Below are 24534 nucleotides of genomic sequence, written 5' to 3'. Positions count from 1 at the left end.
TTTAATTAATGATCCAGAGTTGAGGAAGGACTACTTCATTAAGAAAGCAGTTATTACCAAAAATGAGAATACAGTATGCATCAAATTATTCAGTACACGAAGTTCCATTGTCATCATTTAAGCTTCTCTTATACCAATCGTAGTTTTCAGAACCTTGAACAGATGAACTTCATCTGGTTCTCAATCAGTTTATGAAATTCACTGCAACTTACATTTTTCATATTGTACTGTATTTGCACCATTGCATTGACTGATTTTACTGTTAACCTATTCCTTTCTTCTGTCCATTGAGAAATCATGAGGGAAAAAGACTCACTCTACTGTACATTGCCATTATAACTGGGAACGGAGAAATAAAATTCCACAATTTTCAGCAACTCTGAATACTGCTTACTAGAAATATGAAGAAATATGAATGAAGAACACCCATTTCTTATGTGACATCAAATTCTCAAAACTTTCATCTTTGACCTACCCAAAACACACTTGTAATTTCAGTACTTAGTCAAAGAGAAGGGACTCATTCAATTTACAGCTTGTGTTTCCATGCAACCACTTGAATGTCTTTTCAACATTTTCCCATGAAGGTACAGTCTTTAGCAAAATCCAGTCAAAATGTTTAATATCAGACAAGAGCTTTTTATCAAGTAATCAATGTTTGATAGAAAAGAGAGACTTCCCCTAGAAATGTAGACTGCTGATATTGTGTAAGGTCAGACATTAATTCTTTAACTTTAGACGTAACGAAAACACACTATTTTCTCTTTCCCAAAATTTGCAGTATATTTTCTACCTCCAAGCTTACCTCATTCACTGATATGTCTTGCCTCTCAATACTGCTAACTGCCCTCTGGGAAGGATTCATTTGTGCATTCAAGAAGAGCAGATACATTTCACCATCAGAATCAGAAAAGAATTTCTTGAGAAGGGAAGGAGACGTATCAAGTGAAAGAAAGTAAGACTTAAGTGCCTTAAACATGTGGATGAACCTCTCTAGAGCAGGAAACATGGTGAGCCACCTGGTTCTTACACATCAAAGTAGGTCCTTATGTGTCACATCAACAAATTCTGAACATTCTTTTAGCGATGCTACACGAACAGTGTATGTGGAGAACTAATTTAAAACCTTTATGATAATGCTCTCAATATCATGAGTGAGGACATCTGTACCAGTCTGAATTGCATTATGCAAAATATGAGCTGGACAACCTACTCCTAAAATTTCCCTATTCAGTTTATTCTGAAGTTTCTTGCACACATTGTTTTCTCCTTTTCTCGCAACACCCCCGAAGTTAGTATTTGTGTTATCTCCACCAAAAGCAGATATTTTATCACTAAGCCCATGTTCTAAAATGGCACTGTATACACACTCTGTTATTGTACTAGAATTCTCACTGTCACATTTATTTAAATTTAACAATCTACTTTGGACACCTTTGTCATAATCAAAATACTGCATAAGAACAGGAAATATTTTCAAATACTTGTGGTTGCTAGCATCAGTGCTAATACCAACATAATTGGCCTTCGATAGACTGTTCCTTGTTCTGGCTTTAATGAACGGTGATATCACATTATTAACGATGGCTTCTGTTTTAGTTTTGGCGCTGGAAAAGTTTACTGCAACTTTCGAGTCACTAAAAACCTGAGATATAATTTTTGAAGTGCAAGAACTGGAGTTGTATGAATGATGGTGCTTGACACAGTGAAATGCAAATGTAGCTTCTGCTGCAGCTACTTTATTACCCACTGCCGTCTTATGCTTTTTCGATTGCACGTGGTCTTGAATATCACGTCTACCTCCATTACTGATTGAAATGTAGGAACTGTGAAGAGGAAAAACGTATAATAGAATAATTTTTCTAGGAAAACAACGATGTAGCACCTGCACAATTAACAATTTAAAAACTATTTCAATGGGTCTTTGTATAAATGTAATGTTACTCACCCGCAAATTTTGTAGAAAGCTTCATATTCAGTTCTTCCTCGCTTTATACTTGGAAACTGTTCAGCATATTCCTCCTTGAACTTAACCTTTCATCTAGCCGACATTATCAAACCACCAGGCAAATAATAACAACTATTTAATACAATATAACACAACTAAATCGCAAGCACAACAAACCATGCGAACATTCAACATGCTAATCAAAGAGGATAATACTCTTCATTGCCAGAGACCACTGACCGCCCACTGTATCGGCAACTCTCAATCTCGCAAATCAAAGAGGATGTACTGTAATACTATCAGAGATGACTGACTGCCCACTGTTTTGATATCTCGAAAGCTGTTCTGTTCTCTTTGGATTTTATATAATGTGAAGGCAAAGAGATATTGATGCTTCTTTGACAGCAATTTTTTAACTTACCGGAAGTTGACTTAAAATCCAGAAAATATCGCGGACAATTGCCTTTTTGGCCCGGACGGTTTCATTTACCCTAAAATCGTTGACTGTCTGTGAAATCCGTGGCATATGGCAACCCTATACAGCCCCAGCAAAATACTCAAAATGGGTACATTATATTATATATAATTAATTATGTGATATTATTATTATGCTGCTGCTAGTTGTTTTAAGGGGCCTAACATCGAAGGTCATCAGCCCAATATTATTATTAATAATATGTTATTTGACCCATTGTTTAACAATAGATTTTAAAAGTTTTATTCTTGCTTAGTTGTTTACTTTTTGCCTTTTGTGAAAATGGGAAACCACGGAAAACCATATTCAGGGCTGCCGACAGTGGGGTTCAAACCCACTATCTCCCAAATACTGGATACTGGTCGCACTTAAACGACTGAAGTTACCAAGTTGGATAGTTAAATTTTCATCTGTATGCTATCATACAGTGGCTGCACTTGAGGTAGGCCCTAACAGAAAACTATGAGATCTTAAATTCAAAAGGATTTAATTTTCATGTACTAACCTTGGCTAGATATGTTGAAGCAGTGGTACATCCCGTATGTTAAGTAAACAAACATAACTCCAGGCTTCATGAAGACAGCTTTTGTTCTCTCCGTTATCTTCCCCTGATAAGAACACGAGCCTTTATCTTCTCCCCCTGGATAACACTCAGTCTCCACAATCCTTCCACGTATAAGAGTACCATCATTCTGGCGACGAACTAGCACTTTACCAAGCAAAGATTTAGCAAGCTGCTCACAAGGAACATCAAAGAAATCCTCCTGCAGTCTGTGCAGACCAACAGAAGGCTTCAGATTTCTATTTACAGTTAAATAGTCTTGTTCTAATTCTAGTAAGAGCTGCTCTTCACTGGTTTTCTTTGCTTCTTTCTTTTTATGAGAGGAGTTTGCCTTGGATTTAACAACTATCTGTTCCTCTTCCTCGTTTTTTAGAACAGCGTTTTCTTTCATAACTCTTTTTGATTTTCTGGTAGCACCACTTTGACCTGCCTTTCTCCTCTTCATGGTTATGAAATAATCAAACACACCTGGAAACACAAAAATTGATGGTTTTAGTGTTTAAAATTCAAGGTGTAAATACTTATCTCAAGATTTTCCTCTTTTAGTGACACTATGTATGCTGCATTACTGTTAACTATAAACTTTGTATTCCGTAATTATTATATATCTTACTCTCAACGTATACTTATGTGGAATCTGTCTTGGTACACCTATTTTTTAATTGATAAGAAGGCCTTGCTAAAAAAATAATCACAACAGTATTAAACTGTAGCTGAAAATTTAAAAAAATATTTTTTAAGTATGCCAAAAGGTGGAACCAAATCTAGAATTCTCCCAACTATATAAATACTTGTCATACTCAGTTATGCTTAACCATGCATAAATATAGTTAAATTATTTCTAGTTATATTATTTATATACGGTAGTTATATTCAACGCTGTGCTATAAAGAAACAGAAAACACTATTAAAAGCTCTTCATTTTTAGGCTTACTTATGTCATGTTATTACAATTTATTGCTTCCTCCAGTGTGGGCTATGTCAACTTATTAACAACAGTTTAAGTGCAGATATTTCACTCGTACTCTGTGTTGTATATGTATTTCATGCCCTGGCATTTTGATATGAGTTCACTGGCCACTTTGTGATCTTTAATTATTTGTCTACATCATCGCTGGCCAAGGCTGAAATCTTTAACCTTTGTTGTTCACAGTATACATCGATCACTTACTGAAAGGTATAAAAGTGCCAGCAAGGACTTCAGGGATTCAGTTAGTTATTCCTTGCCTCAGAGGCAAAGATCATTACACGAGTGTATGTGTTTCTGTGTCCAACTTATGACTGCATGTTGTGTTGGGTAGAAATGATGACGATGATGATGATGATGCAGGGAGAGGGTGAAACCTGATTTCAGTGCACTAAATAATACCATCAACAGTGTCATATGCCCTCGCTCCTCATAAGCGCTGTAGAGAGGTTTGGGACTTATTTCAGTCATACTTTGATGTGGTATATATACGGTTCGGAATCAACGTGAACCGGGCATGTGAGCGTTAGAGGGTTGATAGTACTGATTAATTTTTTAAAATAATTTGATATCTTGTGCCATTGTCATTTTATCAGCTATTGAAGTTAGCCAATCAGATCATCTCGTGGACGAATTCAAATGGGTTTTGTGACATGCACGTGGATTAAGACTGGCTTCAGAGCACTAATCCATGAAAAGCTTTACCAACGGAGGGATTTGAATGCAAATCTACAAACTGATAGGATCGCGCTATAGCAAGTACGCTACAGTGACATAAAAAGAAACCCGTAGTGAGTTTGTGATTGATGCTAATTTCTCACAATGGCTCTCAAGCCAGTCTTAAGCGGCATGCGGTCTTTGTAACATCGCCACGCAAAACCCACCTGAATTTGCCTGCACAGCAATCTGATTGGCTAAATTGAGCAGCTGATAAAATGACAACAGCATGAAATATCAAATTAATTTTTTCAAATTATTTACCTGCATGACAAACCCTCTAACACTTATATACCCGATTCATGTTATTTCCAACCACCCTGTATACAGTATAAATATATGTGATAGTAATCCTTGTCACTCATATCTAATACATAAATAGCCTGCCAGGTGGCCATGACCATTAAGACGTCAAGTGCATATGGTCTGATACCGTCGTCAGCCGGTTCGAGTCCCGTTGGTCGAAAAAAAATTGCCATCAGAATGTTGGCCGGCAGAGTAGGAGAGGTGATGGTACACAATATCTAATCCCCAGAATGTGTGCCTAAAGCCTGGATTTAATTCCAAACCTCTCCACAATGTTTATATGGAGTGAGGGCATATGACGCTGTTGATGGTGATTCGTCCAATCGGATGGGGACGTAAAGCTTTGAGCAGACTCCTTGGTGTTATTCGACAGGAGTAGGCTATGTGCCGACACTGGGTTTCACCCTCTCCCTACCTCATTATCTAAATCATCCCACATCCAGATGTGGAAGTCGCCCATGGACGTCAAATAGAAAGACCTGCACCAGGCAAGCCTAACATGTTTTTGGACACTCCTGGCACCAAAAGCCATACAATAAATGAAATGAAATAAATACTACTGATAAGGTCCACACAAGGAATATCTTTCTTTATTCAATTCAGGAATGAAATGGCAGCACAGAGTAATAGGAATAACATAGAAAGTGAGTAAAGTACATTCTAATTTTTCAAAAGCAGTAATTGCACTTACCTATAAGCAAGGGATAAAGAAGAATTGCAACAGCTATTGAGGTATTGTACTGATCAGTGTAGCAGGTGAGGTGTTCACTGGTATTTTGGGAAGGAGGGTACGATCAATGGCGGAGGGGAAGTTGGACAAAAACCAGTGTGATTTCATACCACAGAGGGGTGGACTGTCAGGACTAGGTTTTCAGTGTGCGTGAAGTGATTGAACAATGTTATGAGAGGAATAGACAGAAATGTTATACAATTTGCTTTATGTCACACCAACACAGAAACGTCTTATGGCAACGATGGGATAGGAAAGGGCTGGGAGTGGGAAGGAAGCGACTGTGGCGTTAATTACGGGACAGCTCCCAGCATTTGCCTGGTGTGAAAATACGAAATCACAAAAAACCATCTTCAGGGCTGCTGACAGTGGACTTCGAAACCACTCTCTCTCGATGAAAGGTGATAGCTACGTGACCTAAACCATGCAGGCATATGCTCAGCAATAGACAGTAATGATTATGTTTCACATATCTAGAGAAGGCATATGACAGAGTAACAACGGAAAATATTTTAGCACTTCTGAGGGATTATGGGTACGAGTTCTTGGTTCAAAGTAGTTAAAGGGGTACATGGATCATCATCAATCAATCACCTTGGATCTGCATTTAGGGATGTCGCTCTCGTGATAGAATCCCTAACGATCGCTTCCTAGTCTTTACTGAGAGGTATACATTGGCATAGAGAGATCCAGTTAGATGGAAATGTAGTAGGCAGTTAGGCCTATGCTGACAGCTTGCTGTTAATGGCAGATCGTGCTGAAAGCCTGCAACCTTACACTGTATACTGAAGCTTGAAAAGAGATACAGTGAATCTGAAGTGATATAAGTAGGAAAGAAACCTAAGAGGATTGAATGTCAGGTTGGGAATACAAAAATGGAACAAGTGGATCATAAATATTTAGGCTGAGTATTCTCCCAGAACCGACTGACCGACCCTGATCTGCATTTAGGGGTCGCCCAGGTGGCAGATTCCCTGTCTGTTGTTTTCCTAGCCTTTTCTTAAAAGACTGCAAATAAATTGGAAATTTATTGAACATCTCCCTTGGTAAGTTATTTTAATCCCTAACTCCCCTTCCTATAAATGAATATTTGCCCCAGTTTGTCCTCTTGAATTCCAACTTTATCTTCATATTGTGATCTTTCCTACTTTTAAAGACACCACTCAAACTTATTCGTCTACTGATGTCCTCCCACGCCATCTCTCCACTGACAGCTTGGAACATACCACTTAAAAAAACAATCAGATGTAAGGCTTTTCAGGCGTTTGCTCTATTAACAAGCATTTCGTCTTAGGTCTGACACTAGACTCATCAGAGTGGGGTGTGTTAGACCCAACCCACTGATGCTGGGGTGTACACAGGTGAACTTATCAGAAGCCCAATTTAATAGGCACAGTCTGATAACTGCATATGGGAGATAAATCTCCACAATGGAATTATTGCCCGCCTTGTAGAGATTTATCTCCCGTATGCAGTTATCAGACAATGCAATTATTGCCCCCCTTGTAGGGATTTATCTCCCATATGCAGTTATCAGACTGTGCCTCTTATAATGGGCTTCTGATAAGTTCACCTGCATACACCCCAGCGCCAGTGGGTAGGGTCTGACACATCCCACTGATGAGTCTAGTGTCAGACCTAAGACAATACGCTGGTTAATAGAGCAAACGCCTGAAAAGCCTTACATCTGATTGTTTTTTTTGACATGCTCTATTGGTGGAAAAAATATCTAATTCCCTTCATGAGAACTAAGAATTTACATACCACTTAGTCGAGCAACTTGTCTCCTTTCTCCCAAGTCTTCCCAACCCAAACTTTGCAACATTTTTGTAATGCTACTCTATTGTTGGAAATCGCCCAGAACAAATCGAGCTGCTTTTCTTTGGATTTTTTCCAGTTCCTAAATCAAGTAATCCTGGTGAGGGTCCCATACACTGGAACCATACTCTAGTTGGGGTCTCACCAGAGGCAAATATTGTTGTAACCAAGGTTGAAGTTTACAGAACACAACTTTTATTGCTTCACTTTATGATATTTACACAAATAACTGAGATTTATTTTGAAGCAAAAGGGAATATTGAATCTTGAGAAAAGTCTGTCTTTATACAATATGTACAGGTTTGCAGTCTTTATATACACTTCTATCTTGAAAAGATAGTCTTTGTGAATTGACACGTTGATAGTCGAGAACTATCTGGCACACTACATAAATGTTCATGAGAGTCCTTGTTTGTTGAAGTGCCTGAATTCCTAAAAAGCAAGTTCAATTGATTGAAGAAATTCCACCTAGCGAAACTAAGGGAGCTTGCATAAGTTAGGGAATGAAAATGGCTTGTAAAAGAATTACGGAACATAGGCAGCGGAAACAGGTAAGGGAGCGGTGACCAGAGGTGAAACCTCGTACTGCCAGAAATTCAGTCCACCTGGTCGAAGCACATTTTCAAGAGGAGTAGCCTCCGTGCTCGACGTAGGGTGTATTCTGGAGCTGGACACCGGGGCAAGTGGGCAAGTGAGCAGGCCGGGAGCTCCTATTTATAGTACACTCGATGGTCAGGCACGCGCACTGAGAGCTGCGCGTCGAAGCTAGCAGAATGATACACAGGCGCGCGTGCAGCTGGCTGGCGGAGCGAGAAGGGAGCGCCGGACATACAACACCCTCCCCTCCTAAATGCGCCGGTACGGCGTGAAACGGCGGCGGCGCTGGCGGCGACTGCGATGCTGGGGCGGAGCTGCTGATATCTCTGTTGTATTGTCCGGAGCTGGAACTGGGCGGAGTGGCGCTGTCTCGTCCTGAAAGGAACCCATTGTTATTAAATGATCTAAAGCGCGTTCAGCAATAGATTTATCTGGTTTAGCAATAGCATCAATAGCTGGACAGGGGCGGTAGCGTAGACGTATCTGATCTTGATGGCGGCAGATACGTTTCTCCGTAGTCTGTATCTCGTAGAGACGATGACCCAAAGATCTGCAGATGACTCCAGGTATCCAGAGTGGGTTGGATTTGAATGTCCTGGTGTAGACCTTGTCGTTGAGGGAGAACTTCGTTGGTGAGGTCTTATGCTGGGCCGGAAGAGGCTGTAACAGAGAAAGTAAAGTTCTGTGAGGTCGTCCATGGAGCTTCTGTGCAGGAGTGATATTATCAGCGCCTGGTAGAGTTCTGTAGTTGTTTAAGAGTTGGAGCAAGGCTTGGTCTTTGGTTAAGCCTGAAGAGACAGCTTTCTTCATACCTCTTTTAAATGTTTGTACGAAGCGTTCAGCTTCACCATTAGATTGAGGGTGAAAAGGTGGTGCTAGGATATGACAAATGCCATTATGTGTACAAAAGTTCTGAAAAGCAGTAGCTGTAAATTGAGGTCCGTTGTCCGAAATGAGTACTTGCGGTAAACCTTCTGTAGTAAAGATTTTCTGGAGAGCACGAATGGTAGCTTCGGTTGTAGTAGTCGAATGCATATCCACTACATATGGAAAGTTTGACAGTGAATCGATGACTATTAACCACATGGAATTGAGGAAAGGACCTGCGAAATCGATGTGAACTCGTTCCCATGGAGTAGTAGCAGGAGGCCATGAAGCAAGATCAGAAGACGGGGCGTTCTGATTCGTTTGACATTGCTCACAATGACGTATTAGCTTTTCGATGGCGGCATCAATACCGGGCCAGTAGCAGTGTTGACGGGCGAGTTGCTTTGTTCTGGAGATACCCCAATGGCTTTGGTGTAATAATTCGAGAACTTGTTTCTGGAGGCTAAGTGGGATAACCACTCGGAAGATGGTGCCTGCTTCTAGTAGTACAACTCCGGCACGAGTCGTGAGACGATGCTGCATACGATGATAAGGTGCCAGGTGGGCAGGAAGTGTGCTCTGAAGAGGCCAACCGTTGCGGATGTAAGTACGTACAGTAGCAAGTGTACTGTCCTTATCCGTAGCTTTAGCTATGCAGGTAGCATCAATAGGAAAACTGGATACAGTATCTTCAAGTTCTATGTCCAACTGAAGACATTCAGATTCTTGAGAATCGAAGGCAGTATCAGGACCAACGGGTAAGCGGGAGAGGGCATCAGCATTACAATGCTGGGATGTGGCTCGATATACAATCTGATAGGAATAATCAGAAAGGAACATGGACCATCTTTGAAGCTTTCTGAGGGAATTCTCTGGGATCTTATTACCAGGATGGAATAAGTGTACGATAGGCTTATGATCGGTAATGATCAGGAAATGGTTGCCATAAAGATATTCATTGAAACGGCGAATACCAAAGATGATGGCTAAAGCTTCTTTCTCTATCTGTGAGTATCGACGTTGATGGTCATTAAGTGTTTTCGAAGCGAAGGCGATGGGGCGTTCTTGTCCATGACGATCCTTCTGGGAGAGAACGGCACCGACACCGTAGTCTGAAGCGTCAGTAGCTAGCGTGATGATCTTGTCGGGCTGAAAATGAGTGAGTTGTATAGCTTGAATTAAGGCGTTGTTGATTGTTTTCCAGGCCTGTTGGCATTGCGGAGTCCACTGAAACTTAACACCTTTTTTACGTAGAGCGTTTAATGGAGCTGCCACTGTAGCGAAGCGTGGAATGAACTTATTATAATAGTTCGCGTTGCCTATGAAGGACTGAAGCTGCTTGAGGTTCTGAGGTGCTGGCATGTTTACTATCGCGGAGACATTCTGTATACTAGGACGGATTCCATTCTTATCAAGTATATGTCCGAGGTAGTGAACTTGAGGCTGAAAGAAGGTACATTTAGCGAGATTCGCTCGTAGGCCATTGTCTTTCAATTTCTGGAGAAGAAGGCGGAGATTGGTTAGATGTTCCTGATGATCTTTTCCAGTAACAATAATATCATCAAGGTAGTTAGCACAACCGGGAATTGAGGCGGTGAGTTGAGCCAAATAGCGCTGAAAAATAGCCGCTGAGGATGAAACACCGAATGGGAGCCGCTGGAGCTGGAGCAGTCCGAGAGGAGTGTTGAGTGTGAGAAATTTCTTAGATTCTTCGTCTAAAAGTAGCTGGAGATATGCTTCTTTAAGATCAACTCGAGAGAAGAATTGTCCACCAGAGAGACGACGGAATAAGTCTTCTGGACGTGGAATAGGAAAGATATCGGTTTCAAGTTGTGCGTTGACTGTAGATCGAAAATCGCCACAAAGTCGAACATTACCATCAGGTTTCTTGATTACCACGAGTGGAGTAGCCCATTGACTAGAAGTAACTGGTACTACTATTCCAGTTTGTATCCATCTTTCTAATTCTTTCGTGACCTGGTCTTGAAGTGCTAGGGGTACTGGACGTGATTTGAGGAAGCGAGGCTTAGCTCCGGATTTCAGCTGTATGTGAGCTGTATAGTCTTTTGCTGTTCCGAGCTGAGAGTCGAAGACTTCAGGAAACTGCGCTAGGAGAGCGGTAACGTCAGAAGTAGGATGCAATGTAGATACGACGTTAATGTTGTCATGTATCTGGAAACCAAATAAGTTAAATAGATCCATGCCCATAATGTTTGATGCAGTGTAGTTGTTAACTACGAGAAGAGGAATGGCCTTCTGAATTCCTTTATAACTAGCCTGAAGCTTAATTTGACCTTTGATGTCAATTTTCTTCTTGTTAAATGTCACGAGCTGGATGTCAGCTGGAGAGCATGCAGGTGAACCTAAGTTGTGGTAGGTAGTCAGGTTAATAATAGAGACAGGTGATCCAGTGTCTAATTGAAAATCGACAGATCGATCAGAGAATGAGAGAGGAATGATGATTTTGTGAGAATCCTTTGTGGGAAGAATAAGATTGATCTGATCAACTTCCATGTCTTGGCGGGGCTGTATATGCTTCCGGCGCGCTGCAGTAGTCTTAGCAGGGCGGGGCGAACTTTGACAGACAGTCTGAATGTGTCCAAGTTTATGACATCGTTGACAAGTAGCTTTGAAAAAACGACAGTCACGACGTTCATGATGCTTGAAACAACCTCGGCAGGAAGGCAGGAGTTTCGAGGTGCTTTTAGAATTGGGCTTCCGTGTAGCATTACGAGAGGGAACCTGGCGAGAATGCTTGGTGGAGAGCGCCTTATCCGTACGGTTCACTGTAGCAGAGGACTTGCGGGCCTGAGGCGAGACTTGTGCAACTTCGTGTGGAGAAGCTATGGCTGCGGCAGTCTTGGTAGTAAGCTCATAAACCGTAGCAATACGCTGGACGTCTTCTAAAGAAGGGTTACTGTGCTTGACAGCGTCAAAACGTATTTTGTCTTCAGGAGTATGTAAAATTAGCATGTCCCGAATGAGAGAATCAGTGTAGGATGAACCACAACCGTCCTTGGAGCAGATGAACTGGCAGGGTTTAGCTAGACCACGCAATTCAGTTATCCATTCAGTATGTGTCTGATGGGGTTGCTTTCTGCTCTGAAAAAATTTATAGCGAGCAGCCACTATGTGAGGAGCTTTGGCATAGTGTTCTGTGAGACGGGCCAAGAGCTGTGTGAAGGGTACCTCAGATAAGTGTTCTTCTGGACTTAATTTACGTAGTAATTCACACGTAGCATTGCCAACCGAACTAAGAAATAGTGCGCGGCGGCGTTGATCATCTGTGACAGAATGGCAGATGAAATGCTGTTGCAAGCGGGCTAAATAAACTGACCATTCTTCCTTAGCCGGATCAAAAGCAGAGAACGGAGGAATAGCTGATGGCTGTGTAGAGACAGAAATAGCTTGAATAGCCTGAATTAATGCTGCCTGTTGTTGTTGCATAAACTGTTGTTGTTGCTGCTGTAAGGCTTGGAAGATCGTAGCGAGTTGTTCCGCAGTAGCCATTGCGAGATGCGTGCAAGCAAGAGTAAGGTAAGCTGTGTGTCAGAACTGGTTGGAGTGTCGTTGTTGTTTAGCACGTCGCCGTAGAGTTGACAACTGGGCCCGTTGAATTGTAGTGTTGGTTTCGTGTGTACCTCGTCGCTATAGAGTTGGCAACTGGGACCGATGAATTGTAGTTTGTTGCTTTTTTACCTCGTCGCCATAGAGTTGGCAACTGGGGTCGAAGAATTGTAGTGGGTGCTTTTTACCTCGTCGCCATAGAGTTGTGTTGTAACCAAGGTTGAAGTTTACAGAACACAACTTTTATTGCTTCACTTTATGATATTTACACAAATAACTGAGATTTATTTTGAAGCAAAAGGGAATATTGAATCTTGAGAAAAGTCTGTCTTTATACAATATGTACAGGTTTGCAGTCTTTATATACACTTCTATCTTGAAAAGATAGTCTTTGTGAATTGACACGTTGATAGTCGAGAACTATCTGGCACACTACATAAATGTTCATGAGAGTCCTTGTTTGTTGAAGTGCCTGAATTCCTAAAAAGCAAGTTCAATTGATTGAAGAAATTCCACCTAGCGAAACTAAGGGAGCTTGCATAAGTTAGGGAATGAAAATGGCTTGTAAAAGAATTACGGAACATAGGCAGCGGAAACAGGTAAGGGAGCGGTGACCAGAGGTGAAACCTCGTACTGCCAGAAATTCAGTCCACCTGGTCGAAGCACATTTTCAAGAGGAGTAGCCTCCGTGCTCGACGTAGGGTGTATTCTGGAGCTGGACACCGGGGCAAGTGGGCAAGTGAGCAGGCCGGGAGCTCCTATTTATAGTACACTCGATGGTCAGGCACGCGCACTGAGAGCTGCGCGTCGAAGCTAGCAGAATGATACACAGGCGCGCGTGCAGCTGGCTGGCGGAGCGAGAAGGGAGCGCCGGACATACAACAAATATGCTCTCTCCTTTACATCCTTACTACAACCCCTAAATACTCTCATAGATCTGCAGAGATCTGTACCCTTTATTTACAATCATATTTATGTGATTACTCCAACGAAGATCTTTCCTTAAGTACTGTATTTACAATGATCTCCAATGTCCGACTCGTTGGCTGAACGGTCAGCGTACTGGCCTTCGGTTCAGAGGGTCCCGGGTTCGATTCCCGGCCGGGTCGGGGATTTTAACCTTAATTGGTTAATTCCAATGGCACGGGGACTGGGTGTATGTGTCGTCTTCATCATCATTTCATCCTCATCACGACGCGCAGGTCACCTACGGGTGTCAAATAGAAAGACCTGCACCTGGCGAGCCGAACCCGTCCTGGGATATCCCGGCACTAAAAGCCATACGACATTTCATTTTCATTTCAATGATCTCCAAAAGGGAACTTTTACCCCCATCAACGCAATAATTAAAACTGAGAGGACTTTTCCTATTTGTGAAACTCACAACCTGACTTTTATCCCCGTTTATAATCATACCATTGCCTACTGTCCATCTCACAACATTATCGAGGTCCTTTTGCAGTTGCTCACAATCTTGTAACTTATGTATTACTCTGTACAGAATAACATCATCTGCAAAAAGCCTTATCTCTGATTTCACTTCTTTACACATATCACTGATTTACATAAGAAAACATAAAGGTCCAATAATACTACCTTGAGGAATTCCCCTCTTAATTATTACAGGGACAGATAAAGCTTCACCTACTCTAATTCTCTGAGTTCTATTTTTTAGAAACAGAGCCACCCATTCAGTCACTCTTTTGTCAAGTCCAATTGCACTAATTTTTGCCAGTAGTCTCCCATGATCTACCCTATCAAATGCCTTAAGGCAGGTACTCACTAGTAGGCTGCAACATGCGAAGCAACTGTTGCTGCAACCTTGTATAATGTTTATGTTCGTCAAACCTCAACGCGATCACCAGTAGTTCCGCAGCGTTCGTTGTGACACATGGAACCATATCATCCAGTATACTGCTGTATAGTATAGTGCTGTGTATATTCTGCTGCATTACCTAATCGATGACTACAAACATCCCCGTCGTTGGTGGCAAGGTGACTTTTACAAAGGTAAAGCTAATTCCAGTTTGCTTCTGGATTTGAAATTGCAAGAAATAAGTGGATATTTTAAGAATTTCACTCGTATATCACCGACCAATTTCAAGTATTTATTAAATTTGGTTGAACAGAAGATAAACAAGGGACACAAAATTTAGAAAAGCTATATCTGTTCAAGATAATTTGGCACTTACTTTGAGATTTTTAGCCACCGGTGACAGCTTCATCAGCTTGCAGTATCTCTTCAGAATATCCAAGCAAGTCATAAGTATTAATTTTTTTGCTATTTGCTTTACGTCACACCCACACAGATAGGTCTTATGGCGACGATGGGATTGGAAAGAGCTAAGACTGGGAAGAACACGGCCGTGGCCTTAATTGAGGTACAGCCCCAGCATGTGCCTGGTGTGAAAATGGGGAAACCACGGAAAAACAATCTTCAGGGCTGCCAACAGTGGGGTTCGAACCCACTATTTCCCGGATGCAAGTACACAGCTGCACGTCCCTAACCGCATGGCCAACTCGCCCGGTAGTCATAAGTAAATTTGTACCACAAGTGTGTCAAACAATCATCAGCGAATTAAAAGATCACATAGAGGTAAGGTTCATTTAACTTTATTTCACTCCATTAAACATTTTTTTATGAGACGTCATTGATATTGAAATTATTTGGCACTTCACTGAAGGGTCGCATGATAATGTAGAATTGCGATATAATTCTATTAAATTCAAACAGGATTCCTCAGTCCACTCCATGACCTCTGCGCGTCCTGACTACGAAATGTGCCTGGAACACGTCAACGAACACACTGCGCGCCGCTTTGTGTTCGCCGGAATACTGACAACCAGATGGATCACAGCGCACCTCACTGCGAACGGTTGCAGCAACGAAGCTCAAGGCGTACTCATTAGAAAAATATGGTTGCAGCAACCGTTGCGTTGCATGTTGCAGCCTCCTAGTGAGTACCCACCTTTAGACAGGTCAATCGCGATACAGTCCATTTGACCTCCTGAATCAAACATATCTTGCTAGAAACCTACAAGTTGGGCTTCAGTGGAATAACCTTTCCTAAACCCAAACTGCCTTCTATCAAACCAGTTATTAATTTTGCAAACATGTCTGATATAATCAGAAAGAATGCTTTCCCAAAGCTTACATACAATGCATGTCAAACTGACTGGCCTGTAATTTTCAGCTTTATGTCTATCACCCTTTCCTTTATATACAGGGGCTACTATAGCAACTCTCCATTCATTTGGTAAAGTTCCTTCATGGAAACAATAATCATACAAGTACTTCAGATTTGGTACTATATACCAACTCATTGTCTTTAGTATATCCCCCGAAACCTTATCATTTCCAGCTGCTTTTCTAGTTTTCAACTTTCGTATCTTACTGTAAATGTCATTGCTGTCATAGGTAAATTTTAATACTTCTTTAGTATTAGTCACCTCCTCTATCTGGACATTATCCTTGTAACCAACAATCTTTATATATTGCTGACTGAATACTTCTGCCTTTTGAAGATCCTCGCATACACACTCCCCTTGTTCATTAATGATTCCTGGAATGTTCTTCTTGGAACCTGTTTCTGCCTTAAAATACCTATACATACTCTTCCATTTTTCACTAAAATTTATAAGGCCACCAATTATGCTTGCCTTCATGTTACCTTAGCTGACTTCTTTGCTAGATTCAATTTCCTAGTAAGTTCCTTCAATTTCTCCTTACTTCCACAGCCATTTCTAACTCTATGTCTTTCCAAACTGCACCTCCTTCTTAGTCTCTTTACTTCTCTGTTATAATATAGTGGATCTTTACCATTCCTTACCACCTTTAAAGGTACAAACCTATTTTCACATTCCTCAACAATTGCTTTAAACCCATCCCAGAGTCTGTTTACATGGATGGTAGTATCGTAAGTGAAACTGAATCAAGGTGCAGCAATGCAGTGACCTTATATTTGCAATTAGTAAGAAAGAAGTCAGCTCTTGGACAAATTTAACATTACATCAGCCTGTTTTGAGATGAACTTTGCTGTATAGCCATGCACTCTTACTTACTGAAGGGAGAAGACCCCTCGGTGTATACTTGCATCTATCATCTGACTATGCTACACATCCTTACGGAGTGCAGGGACCTGACTGATCTTTGTCGTAATCTATAACTTCTGAGCACCAGGTCCCTCATTCTAGGAGACGACGAGCAGTCAGTGGACCTCGCCAACCATTTTATGAGGGATAGTGTGTTTGTATTATAAGCTGGGTGGGCTCAGGATATATTATTCATGTATTGGAAGTAATAGATATGAAAGTAGTGAGAATGATTGCTGGAACAAACAGATGGGAACAATGGCAGAAGGATTCCCACGAGGACTTGTTGGATGAAGCCATATGCATAAACCAGCTTCGGTAGTCGGGTCAAGTGAAGGAAATGGAGGAGGACAGGTTACCTAGGAAAATAATGGATTCACTTGTGGAGGGTAAGAGAAACAGAAGGAAAACAAGGTGCTGATAGTTACACTTGGTTTTTAATCATTAAATAAAAGATGTAGGACTAAAGTAGGCCACAGGGCTAGTAGCAAACAAGAGGATTCTGGAGGCACTTAGTTAATTCACAGAAGCATGCACAGTGAACGCTGAATGACAAAGCAGTCTCCAGTGAAGATGTCACCATTATATTTGTACTCAACCCAACTTCTCTAAGGCAGGAAGTATCGTATCCTACATTCAAAATAATTGAGTTTGTTGTCTTGTCTAGGAGATAAAATATTAGCGTTCTGCCTGGATGGCATGGGTTTCATTCCTGGCTCTGCCATAAATTTATAACTGGTTTAAGGTACTGCATTCGAGCCAGAGTCCTGCCCTGTAGCTCATCATAAGCTAAACACTACCGTTCTTCCTGTGCTTGCCATTTCTCTTACTTTGCCAATGTTGACCTGAAAGCACCAACAGTCCAAGCGAGCTTAGCTGAGTCAAGACTGTAGTCGCTCTATACAGTTAATAGGTCTTTTGATCAAAAGTGATGATAGGTGAACTAGTCTGTTTTGTTTTTGTACATTGTAATTTAATAACATCAGTCTGTATTTATTTTTAAAATTACATTTGATTTATGTCTGTTCAAGGTTTGAACATAAGAAAAATTTATTTTCTTTTAGGAAACTTACAGGCCTAAGTATAGAGGCAAATAATTTGTTCTTACCGAGCGTCCTTTCATTGCCCAACAGATTAAATTTTACGATCAAACCAGAGTCAACTGCCTCCTTGCAAATTTTTGACACTTTCACAGAGAAACTTAACTACATTAAGAATGAAAATAGTTTATAATAGCTTTTAACTTGTAAACTGTTTCATGTTCTGAATTCCCATGGTGACGGAGAAATAAATTTGTAAGAACTGGTCGACTCAACCGGGCAAAATATCAGGTATCTGAGGTGGGATGAAATGTCGTATGGCTTTTAGTGCCAGGATATCCCAGGACGGGTTCGGCTCGCCAGGTGCAGGTCTTTCTATTTGACTGCCATAAGCGACCTGCGCGTTATGAGGAAAGAAATGACAATGAAGACAACACATACACCCAGCCCCCGTGCCATTGGAATTAACCAATTAAGGTTAAAATCCCCGACCTGGCCGGGAAACGAACCCGGGACCCTCTGAACCGAAGGCCAGGACGCTGACCGTTCAGCCAACGAGTCGGACTCTGAGGTGGGATAATTTGAGGTGATACAAGTTTCAATACTTAATTATTTTTACACATTTATACATTGCATAGGATGAGGCTCTATTTATTCATTAATTTACTACAATAATTTCTCTCAAAATTGGCCTCTAAAATATCAATTCCAATCCTTCATGTGAGGTACAGAGATGATGATTCCACTACAGTTGCTCTACAATCCCTACAGAGTTATGCAGGAACAGAATAGGTCTTCTGGCAATGATGAAATAGGAGAGGGCTAGGAATGAGAAGGAAGCAACCATGGCCTTAATTAAGGTACAGCCTCGGCATTTGCCTGGTGTGAAAGTGGGAAATATAGAAAACATTCTTTCAGGGCTGCTGACAGAGCGGGTTCAAACCCACTATCTCCTGAATGCATGCTAATAGCTACGTGACCCACTTACTCGGTAATTTAATGATCAAATATTGTCCTACTTACAGTGTAAAATATAAGGTTTGAGTATGGGTGCTACAAAGGCAACATAAGAGTGCTTCACTGTCACCAATTATCACCTGCCACAACCAACAGTAAAATAATTTAAATATGGCTATGTAAATGCAGCTCAACAAAGTCTAACCCATTATGCTTTGCTTCATTTGGCATATATACTGTAAGCAGACCTATAATCAGTTACTCTTGAGGTGGTATTTTGATAGCTGTTTCAGATTTTGGAATAATAAGAAAATAATGTTTTTACAATGCCTGAAATAGCAGAGAAGAGAGATCCTGCCTTAATAGTTGTCAGCGATCCACTCCTAGAAGTATTTTTTCTAACATAGAAGAATTAAAATGGAGACTGCATACACCTGATATTTACGGCCATTTCTATGTTGCTATTGGCCGGTTTCGATCAGCTGTCAAGAAAACAAGTTGCCTATTCTGATAAAGCTCATGCAGTGTCCCTGCAAGGCTGCCCCTGTTGTTAAAAATAAGGAAATGGTGCAGTTTTAAATTGTCTCCTTTTATCATATTTTAGCAGGACTCTAGGGGCTGCTTTGTGGTCCTAACCTGGGAGCTCACGCCCCCGACCCCCTTTGCTTGGCTGCAGCCATAGGGTCTTGTTACTAGTTGCACCTAACCAATCCAGTCCAGTAGTCTTCTCACTAGCCAGACCTAACCTATCCAGACCAATAGGCCTACTTTTGTCCAGGTCATTGTTTTGTAGCTTTAACCTATCTTTCATTAACTTTCATGTTATTCAGTAGCAGAGTATAATGCAGATGTTGGCAAGAATGTGAGCTCACTGGAGCCACAACTATATTGGATCCATAACCAATACACAAACTCCTAAGAATCCAACTGTAACACACTAATCATGAGGCAATATAGGCCTATTAATACGCACACATCTACCGGTATATGATGTCTAACCCAATAAGCCTATCTTTGCCTACGACATTGGCAGATCGATCAACAGTAATAAATTAATATCCACACCTAAAAGAGGTTAACTCTTACTATTCATGAAAGCACTTTATACTGGCACCCACAGTCCAAGAATTTCACCACATATGGTCAATAGACTATTGAGTGAATTGAAATGACCTTTCTTCTTGTCCCATTAAGTTTTGCAGCAGATGAGGGAACATGTATCTTTGCCAGATAAAGATGCACAGACTTCCAATCCAAAGTGCTCTTAGTATATCAGACTCAATTTTCAAACCACTGTTGTTGCAAGGGAGATTAACTATGCTGAGCAATGTTTGCAAATTTACTTGTCAGAAAGTAGATAATTGTCGACCACATTATATTACTTGTGGATATGCTCACCATTAACTCTGCTGTATTCTGTCAAAAATATTTGCAGTGCATTTGGTATTAATGTCTCGGAGTGGATGTTAAATAGGACGGACAAAATACAACCCTGATAAACTCCACGACAAATTTAAATTTCTGTAGGTAAAACTTCAGCACCAACACACTACTTCTGAAGACATATGACACCCCATGGATGGACTGATGGTACTTGAATGGCAAAATTAGGTTATATGGTGAGACAGGTCAGCGATCTAGCCGCTTTGTAAAATACAATAGGTCGCCCCAAATCTACATTACGGCTGGCCTAGTGTCACATTTAAGGGCACAAATTATCATTATGAAACTGAATAAACATATCTTTATGTATTCACTTCATATAATCATGGGTCGGGAAGCCCTCTTCAAAATGACTTTGAAGTGGAGCAGTTAAGGGTGCGAAATCGCGAGGGGGGGCGGGGGGCGGTTTACCCCCACCGATGATTTTAACTCAATGCCCCACCCCCACCCCGCCGCCAAACTAAAATTGCCCAGAGAAGATTCTTTTATTATAAAATGAGGAAAATGTAACACATATATTACTGAAATCAGTGTTTTTTACTGTGCATATTTTCATGAAAAAAACAACAGACCTTGAGCAATAAAACAACACAGCAGTGGCAATTCCGCACATGCAGCCTATTTTTCATGTTTCACTCTGGCAAGTCCATCTGAAACCTGGGAATAATTTTCCTTTGACCATCATTCTTAATATAACAACAGACTTCAAACAAAAAAAATTAAATTTACATTTTTCAGGGGGAGGGGGTAATTTACTTACAAGGAAATTATATACCCCCTCCCCCGCCAGGTACTACCTGAAACAAACCCTATGATCCTCCTCCCCCCCCCCATTTTTTTCTGATTTCGCACCCTGGAGCAGTCTGAAAGGTGTCGATTACAAATTTCGAGCATATCATTACAACCCATAAAATATTATTTACTGATGTGTATAAAATCATGAAAAAGGTATATCTGATGAATTACAGTGGAAATAGAGCATACCAGTACCACCTATCTTCAACATACGAGAGAAACTTACTTCGAAATTTACCCAGAACATGTACTACTAAATAACGGCTACTTTGATATAGGTTTGAAGTTATCACCCAGCGAAATTTCACACAAAGAGCACGGTTTCACAAATTTTCAATGGTGATTCGTGCTGATAAGAGTTGCACCTGCACGTGTTTCGAGAGTCAACCTTCCCTCCATACGGTGCAACCAACACCACCAACAGCCAACCATGGCCACCAACTAATGTTTTCAAGATCCGCGAAATACTACTAAAAATTCCCTAAAGATCCGACATCACATAAAGATAAATAAAAATGAGTACCGTATTAACAATAATAATAAATGTCTGCACTCATCTGATTCTTGAGTTTCAATGGGATTGACGAGATTAATATTCTTCTAAAATCAATTGGTCGTAGCATTAGCATCTTACCCGTTTTTACCGGGGACCACCAATTTTTGAGACCCTTCACCGAACCCCCCATTCTGTTTTGCTAGTCTCCCCGTGTTTTTCTCAAATAATTTAATATTACTTATCTAGACTCACAGAGCGCGCTGATGCTATGCGGAATATTGAACACTTTCGCGCATCGCCATGTTGCGGGCACTTCAGCTTCGAATGCATGGTTAGCACGTGATAATGTTTACAGTCCCTTCCATGTTTTCGATTTGAATCATATCTGTTAGTGGATCTGTTGTAGTATTATATGTGACGGAGTGATACTATATTGTCAAATATCTTCCAGGAATGTGGGAGCTTGTACGATATTGCGCCGTTCCCGCGTCCAGGTAAGGACGCACAAGATCCAGACTAGCTCAAATATAGTTTTAACTGTCGCCGTTCATGGATTACGGGCTATGGGTTCCGAATGAGAAAAAGAACACCGATCTATACTCGTGGAAATATCTAACTTACGCAGAAGGACGTCTCCTACTCGTATTCCTAGCTAGTATCCACTTGTAGATTGTGAAATTACCAAGACATTAGCAAATACAACTAGGCAATTACTCTAAAAGTCATTAAAAGAAAGATTGACTTTTATCATGCTTCATTTATTATAAATTAAATTCCATCAGAGTAAAAGATTAGTATATTCTCTATTTGAGATAATAGGTAATGAGTGTTGAACTATGCATATGTCTTGAAGTTCATTTTTGGGAATATTAAGTTAAAGTAGAAATAAAATATCCAGTTAGGATGCTTAAAAATAAAACAAACACGACCTTAAAATATCTTAATTGAAAGACATTAGTCTGAAAATCTAATTGAAAAGGAAAGAATCTAAGTTAAATAAAGATATCAGATGCATCTAATAAAAATGAATGAAAAAGTACATCATAACATACTATGTACACTGTCGAGGATTGAGAGTTTTTATTGAAAATGTAGGACGCAGTTTCATATTTGGCAATGAATCAACTAAGAATTGGAATCACATTTTTCCCTAAATAAATTCTTGAAAAATTTGATCTAAATATTCTATTTTCTTTCGTCTCATTTACGTTAATTCATGGAAATACGTTAGCTTTTCTTGATTCTAACTATTTGTGTCCAGATAGAGCCAAATTAACCTGGGAAAATATCTTCAGAATATTTGAAACACTTGACAGATATCGTATTTTCAAAACATGTTCATATTTCTTGGCGTATCTTCTTGCATAAGCATCGACAACTCCCTTTAATCAATGTATACTCTTAAAATATTATGATCAAACATCACATCTAAAAAATTATGCAAATTATTCTCTTAATTCGAGATCATTAATTAATTCAAGTACATATCTGTGCCATAACACTGTGCTATTAGGTGTATCTGACCGTCATTCCATCAAAATATACGGTACCGTAATTGGGTGGTCTACCTTGTGAGAAGACTTCACTTTCAACTAACAACTCTTATTTGTACAGATAAGTTACTAGTGATATCGGGTAATGCATTGGAATAAACTTCAAAGCTTCCCTAACATATGAGAAAAATCTTGCAATTAGAAGAAATGCACGTAAGTAGGCGAATTTAATATCATTCTTCTCATTACGAATCATTCGGTGATCTTTAATAGAAACATCAACATACGGACGGCATTGAGATCGTATCCTATTCTACTCATGGCTTAGGCCTATGTATAAATGGTCAACTGAAGACATGTTATATTCATTATCTACCTCAAAAGTACGTTATTTGGAATATTATTCTCCTTAACAACACAACTATGACCATACTCACGAAGAACAATAACTATCACCAACATTAATTACCATAACCTCATATCATTATTCATATTAAAGAACCATCATTTCACATCTCATATAAATATCACATCACTTCACAGTATATGCATTATCTCATTCCAACTCGACGTATTTCTCACTGTCATCATGGACCGTGAACTTAACTACTCTGTCATAGTTTCAATCCTTTCATAATTCCAAAAGATATTACCACATCCTTCTATATAGTACGGTAAGCATTTCCTACATACGATCTCATTTCTACTGATACTCGGTGTCATAAGTTCTCAGATATGCCTAACATTTATCTCAACGTCGTATGAAATTCACCAATAGATTAAAAATTAACCTCCTCTCATATTACATTGACAGCATTACGAAGGGATGCTTTATTATCACTGGTTGACTATACCTTACGTATAGATTTGACGTTTAGATTTGATGAATACCCAACATCCTTTAACCTAACTTTGGTAACCGTCTTCTCGTATATATTTATCACACTGACACTAACAAGAATAGCACTTTAACAAAAAGAATGAATAAATTCTTACTTGTATATTTGACTTAAAGAAAACTTATCTTTGCTTTGCATTTCCCGTAGTCGTCTCATGTCCGGGTGGATGGACATGTGGGCACAGTTCCTTGCATTTCCCTTAGGTGTTTGGGAACATTTGGGACCATCTCATCTGGTTACTGGTCTTCATGGGTCGGCGACGTCATCCTGCGCTGCTTTCATCTGGGCAGTCTCGCCTTCATTTTCTTAGTGCATCATGGTAGTAGCTTGATCTAATGGAACAGAATGAGACATCAATTTAGGCAGTGTCGTCATCTTATGGCTGTTATTTTCTAATATTTGCCTGTGATAAATAAAGATTGCTTTTGGAAGAATTGATCTCAGAAATATTCTAACAGTTTGGAGTATGTAAAGGTGATTATTCCACTCAAATTATGGAGATTGTGCGTCTTGATATATTTCCTTTTCCCTATCTTCTTGTCAATGTTACAGTTCTTTAGCCGCTCTGAATTGGTGGCATCGGCTAATACGTCATCTTAGGTGTGTGATGTGATGTATCACTGTGGAATCTTTTGATATTTTAAAAAGCGATTTAATTTCGCTCTAATACAACAGAGAATAGCAGTGTACGAAGACTTCTTTCTGTCTTAGGAATAGAATTCTGGTGTAATGATATTTTCTTCCTCTTGCGATCGACCGTGACGT

The 24534-nt window shown here is 40.2% G+C and overlaps 1 protein-coding gene across 3 annotated transcripts in view; it reads right to left on the bottom strand.

Annotated features, from left to right (window-relative positions):
- Nucleotides 1-24534, bottom strand: part of LOC136876421 (putative 3-methyladenine DNA glycosylase) — a 98169-nt gene that overhangs the window by 33017 nt on the left and 40618 nt on the right. The window contains exons 1-2 of one of the 3 annotated variants that reach the window (XM_067150385.2): nt 21108-21261; nt 2929-3453 (exon numbers count right to left, since the gene is read on the bottom strand). In XM_067150385.2, coding sequence (XP_067006486.1) covers nt 2929-3430 — 502 coding nt within the window. In that variant the 5' untranslated portion in view covers nt 3431-3453; nt 21108-21261. Of the gene's footprint in view, nt 1-2928; nt 3454-3615; nt 4179-21107; nt 21262-24534 lie in introns of those variants that run through there. The other 2 variants (XM_067150386.2, XM_067150387.2) reach the window with 2 other exon arrangements.

Source organism: Anabrus simplex, chromosome 6 (assembly GCF_040414725.1).
Source record: "Anabrus simplex isolate iqAnaSimp1 chromosome 6, ASM4041472v1, whole genome shotgun sequence".
NCBI lineage: Eukaryota > Metazoa > Arthropoda > Insecta > Orthoptera > Tettigoniidae > Anabrus > Anabrus simplex.
This window is presented reverse-complemented; position numbering and strand designations above follow the sequence as displayed.